Source organism: Eublepharis macularius, chromosome 4, assembly GCF_028583425.1.
Source record: "Eublepharis macularius isolate TG4126 chromosome 4, MPM_Emac_v1.0, whole genome shotgun sequence".
Lineage (NCBI taxonomy): Eukaryota > Metazoa > Chordata > Lepidosauria > Squamata > Eublepharidae > Eublepharis > Eublepharis macularius.
The window spans coordinates 23,030,439-23,035,656 of NC_072793.1; the positions used below are offsets into that span (position 1 = coordinate 23,030,439).

The window sequence follows — 5,218 nt, forward strand, 5'->3', positions numbered from 1 at the left end:
ACCCTTGGATGATAGTATTGCGAGACCCCCCTCCCCCAAAAGCTATAGAAACACAATAGTTATGCGTTGGAATTTCTGACTGCGGTGCAATAGCCACAAGGTACAGCAATGCCTCGACCAGAGGTTAGCCCCTCTCCCAGCATCATTTGAGAGAGTAGCTTTGAACCGGTGCATTTCCTATAGCTCCATCAGCATGCAATCATTGCAGCTGTATGATGGGGGGGGCACTGGTTGCTCCACAAGTGGGGCGCTGCGCAGGGACCCCCGCCAGACCCCGGTGGGCATCGACAGGCCGCCTCTCCCTTCCCCCTCCCCCCCAACTCCTCATGCAGATTCCGGGGTTCGGGCGAGAGGCGGTGCCAAACTTCTTTCGTCTGCTCCACGTGGCCCGGCCCGCGCCAGCCAATGGGAGATCGTGTTTCTGAAAGATCTCCATATATGGCGATGTTCTCGGCCGGCGAGGCGGGGGCCAGCTCCCCCTGTGTATAAAAGGGGCGGGGCTGCCAGGCGAACGGTCTCACTCAGCCGGCGGCAGCGGATCCAGCAGGGTCGCATCTGTCTTTCTTCTCAGCACCCAAAAAGCTCCCACCTCACAGGTAGGCTCGACGACCGTTTGCATATTTCTTTTGACGGGCCTTGTAGCCTTCCCTTCCCCTACGGAGAAGAGGGAAGTTGAATTTTTTGGAGTAACTTTTCCCCTCAGGAAAATATTTTAAAATAATTTAAATTTTTTCCTTCGGCCCCCTTTAAAGCATGACCTCCCTTTTTTAATTTTTATCTTTGCTCTTAAATGTTTCCCTCCTTCAACGTGTGGCGAATATTCCCTGCCCGCTTCGTTGGCGCATGCCCGTCCCGCGTAGCCCTCCGCGCGCTCGTAACGGCTCTTTGAATGGGGGGAGTGGGAGGGGGTGGGGCCGCTGCCCTATATGGGCATCTGGGAAGCGATTGGCTGGCCTCGGTGGCTGACGTAATGGGGCGGGAAAGCGGAATTTTCTCCTTGATATGAAGAAGCGTGGGGGGGGGTCGTTTTTTCATGGATGGGCAGCCGGGGGGGGAAGGATTCGTAGGTCTAGGGTGGGAAATTCCCGGAGATGTGGGTGGGGGAAGCCTGGTGAGGGCAGGGTTTGGGATGGGGAGGGGCTTCAGGTGGGTATAATGCCACAGAGTTACCCTTCAAAGCAGCCATTTTCTCCAAGGGAGCGGATTTCTGTTGCCTGGAGACCAGGTGTAATTCCAGGAGGTCTCCAGGTACCACCTGGAGGCTGGCAACCCTAGACCTTGGGCGGCTTGTTCTAGATGGCATCCATGATGGGGGTGGATTGATCGTTGTTGGTGGAACAAGTTTAGGCAATCTTCAGGCGTGGGGTGTCATTTAGTGTTCCAGAAGCTATTTCATTGGGGTTTTTTTTTGACGCTGACGGGTCGGGGGGTGTTCCTGGTGGTTATTGGATATGAGGCATTAAGCCTGTTTCAGGTGGGTAGGTAGCCCTGTTGGTCGGTAGTTGAACAGCAGGATCAGAGTCCAGTGGCACTTAAAAAGACCAACAAGAGGTTTAGGATTTATGCATTTTTGAGTCAAAGCTGTCTGGGAGCTTTATACCCTGGAAGACTTGTTGGTTTCTGAGGTGCCACTAGACTCGTAGTCTGCTGGTTATCAAGTGATTAAGGTCACACTATGTAATGTGTTTGAATGATGTGCTGAATTCTGATTCAGGGCCGAAAGCATTGGGGGGTTGACAATAATGGTCTACCACAGTTTTTCAGCACAGCACCGAAGTTATAGTAGGTACAAGTTGGTGCAGTGTGGGAGAATTGGTGGTTTCTATTGTTTGAGAGTTGGCTAGCAAGCTTGAGGCTGGGGGGGGTGCTAACGATCTCTGCTGGGCAGCCAAGCATGATGAACGTTGAGGTGGGGAAAGCAGTATGGCTAAAATGTTGCCAAGAGGGTGGGGCCCCTAGATTTGGGATGGTAGAATGCCACAGCAGCCCCTAGTGGCCAAAAGTTGTACTCTCTTTTGAGGTGGAACAGTGTTAAGGTTGTATTCCTTTGACAAGAAGCCAGCTTTTAGTATTAAAATAGTTGCATAGGAATGTTACTTAATGAAAGCTATTTTTTTAAATAGATCTGCAAAATGGAAGAAGAAATTGCAGCGCTTGTCATTGACAATGGCTCTGGTATGTGCAAAGCAGGATTTGCTGGAGATGATGCTCCTCGAGCTGTGTTCCCCTCAATTGTTGGGCGCCCCCGCCACCAGGTTAGTAGCAAAATAACTGTATGCTGAATAGCTAATATTTGATACTTTGTATTATCCTTCCTTGTAATAAGCTAAAAGTAAACACCTTTACCTTTCTCTTCTAGGGTGTTATGGTTGGCATGGGCCAGAAAGATAGCTATGTGGGGGATGAGGCTCAAAGCAAGAGAGGTATCTTGACTCTGAAGTACCCTATTGAGCATGGCATTGTTACCAACTGGGATGACATGGAAAAAATCTGGCATCACACCTTCTACAATGAGCTTCGTGTTGCTCCTGAAGAACACCCTGTGCTGCTCACAGAAGCTCCCCTGAATCCCAAGGCTAACAGAGAGAAGATGACACAGGTACATTATAGTGTGTCTGTTGTACTTACTGCTTTCACCCATTTCACACCCATTTTTTCTTTTTAAGTTACAAATTCTTTTTTCTCATTGTTTTCAGGGTTCTGTCCTCTCCTGGCATTTCCTTCCTTGAAGTCTCAGGTTTCTGTTTTTCTGCCTGTTTTTCTTTGACTTCCCCACATCAAAATATCTTGCATGTATGCATGTTGTGTGTTAAGAGTAGATGTGATCACCTTTTTTAAAAAGCATACTTTTTTCCTTTTTAGATTATGTTTGAGACATTCAACACTCCAGCCATGTATGTGGCTATCCAAGCTGTGTTGTCCTTGTATGCCTCTGGCCGTACCACTGGTATTGTAATGGACTCCGGAGATGGTGTCACACACACTGTGCCCATCTATGAGGGTTATGCCCTTCCTCATGCCATTCTTCGACTGGATTTGGCTGGCCGTGATCTCACAGACTACCTCATGAAGATTCTGACAGAAAGAGGCTACAGCTTCACCACCACAGCTGAAAGGGAAATTGTACGAGACATAAAGGAGAAGTTGTGCTATGTTGCCTTGGACTTCGAGCAGGAAATGGCTACAGCTGCTTCCTCCTCCTCCCTGGAGAAGAGCTATGAGTTGCCTGATGGTCAGGTGATCACCATTGGAAATGAAAGATTCAGGTGTCCAGAGGCCCTGTTCCAGCCATCTTTCCTGGGTGAGAATTTAATGGCGCTAATTCATTCTTACATATGAGCATATACAGTAAATAGAAAAGATGTGTTTGTTGGAAGCAATGCACTATGCAACCCATTTATTAGAATTGTTTTCTTTTTAGGAATGGAATCCTGTGGCATTCATGAGACCACTTTTAACTCTATCATGAAGTGCGATGTAGATATCAGGAAGGACCTGTATGCCAACACAGTATTGTCTGGTGGTACCACCATGTATCCTGGAATTGCAGACAGAATGCAAAAGGAGATCACAGCTTTGGCTCCTAGTACAATGAAAATAAAGGTGAGGGTGGTAGTTGTTTTTGATACTCCTGATATTTTTGATACTCCTGATACCTTGAAGGGGATGACCTTTATTTACTTTAAAATTTTCATTTTTTTTTTTTTAGATCATTGCTCCTCCTGAGCGCAAGTACTCTGTCTGGATTGGTGGCTCTATCCTTGCATCTCTGTCTACCTTCCAGCAGATGTGGATCAGCAAGCAGGAATATGATGAATCTGGCCCATCTATTGTCCACCGTAAATGCTTCTAAATGGACTATTGGCAAATGCACAGCATTTGCTGCATGAGTTTTTTTTTCACCAGTATAAATTTGCCTGGGCAAATGTATACACCTCATGCTAGCCTCATGAAACTGGAATTAGCCTTCTCTTCAAACATTGTCATTGGGAAGTCTGTCTCCGATAATCCTGTGAGGATGCCTACATGTTGCTGATAAGACCCTGTACTCGAGTTAATTGTTCCCTTTGTACATAGAAGTATAACATACCCTGTATACATCTGGCCTAAGACTTGGTACAGGTGGCACTCATACTTTACAAAGGTTTAACTTGTGTCCCACTACCCAGGGAGAGTGGTCTTGGTTTAATTAGCAGTGTAACAATGGAGCTTGAGGCTAGATCTGTACAGGGTAGTAAAAGACCAGACTTCTACTACACAAAGCGCTAAGAATTCCAGATCACTATTGTTGAGGCTGGCAAGAGTTTTGTGAAAAGGATGGCCGTTTTTGTCTTGCCACTGTTCCTAGCAGGGTTGGAAACATTTCATCCAAGCCTTATGAACCTGTTTTTCTTTCCTTGCCCACTTGTATTCTAGCAAGAAACCACGGGGCAAAAACGCTCTAACTTCAGTTGCTCCAATGTTTGCATTGACACCTGTAAATTGAAATCATCAGGTTTAATTTATGTAAGATTTTTGTACGTTGCCTTAATGTTGTCATATGACAGTAGAAAACCAAAATTTGTAAGTCATCCTAAAGTTGAGAATTGTACTGCCCAACACATCATTGTGAAAGGAAAATAAAAGCGCTGCAGTAAATGAAGTGGGCCTGATATTGCTTGACTAATAACCAAATAATGCTTGGCATGTTCACAACTGCCATATACATAAAGGGGTTCGCTCACCCAATAAAGTGATTTCTGTGTTTGGTTAACTGCTATCTGGCCATTCCATCATACCCAAAATCGTTCCTTTCAAAGTTGTAAAGGTGTACAACTCTTGGACTTTACTTGAAGTCCAGCAAATTTGGCACAATTGTGAGGCCGTGTGCTTCAGTGTATTTGTTTTGCCATGAATGGAGAGGTGTGGCTTTCAAATAGGGTGAAACAGTTTTTTGCAAGATTGCTTTACCTTTTGTGTTGTGCTGCTTGCTCCTCTTTGCTACTTATAGAATAGCCGTAGAATGATTTAAAGCACAATTATCTATTGTTGCCATCTTGTAGCAAGGATGAATTAGCTGCAATTGACAGATCTCTCCCAATAATTAAGTTTGCAGTAGTTGGACAAAGCACTGAGCAAGGTATGCTGGTTACTATAAAACTAGAAATGTACAGAAACTGATACACCTAAAAACATGAGGCTTGAATCGAAGCTACCCATGAATAGTAACATGATGGTT

General features: G+C 45.7%; 1 protein-coding gene across 1 annotated transcript; it reads left to right on the forward strand.

Annotated features, from left to right (window-relative positions):
• Window positions 1-511: 511 nt before the first annotated feature.
• On the forward strand, window positions 512-4,642 carry ACTG1 (actin gamma 1). Its single transcript, XM_054975672.1, has 6 exons — window positions 512-596; window positions 2,124-2,255; window positions 2,360-2,599; window positions 2,863-3,301; window positions 3,422-3,603; window positions 3,710-4,642. Exons 2-6 carry the CDS (start codon window positions 2,133-2,135, stop codon window positions 3,851-3,853), a joined length of 1,128 nt encoding a protein of 375 aa, XP_054831647.1. The 5' UTR covers window positions 512-596; window positions 2,124-2,132; the 3' UTR covers window positions 3,854-4,642.
• Window positions 4,643-5,218: the final 576 nt, after the last annotated feature.

Bases quoted from the DNA above. Each gene is read 5' to 3' on its own strand.
- ACTG1 (XM_054975672.1), top strand. From the start codon at position 2,133: ATGGAAGAAGAAATTGCAGCGCTTGTCATTGACAATGGCTCTGGTATG. The intron at 2,256-2,359 runs GTTAGTAGCAAA...TTTCTCTTCTAG, and splicing joins TTGGGCGCCCCCGCCACCAG to GGTGTTATGGTTGGCATGGG. The intron at 3,302-3,421 runs GTGAGAATTTAA...TTTTCTTTTTAG, and splicing joins GTTCCAGCCATCTTTCCTGG to GAATGGAATCCTGTGGCATT.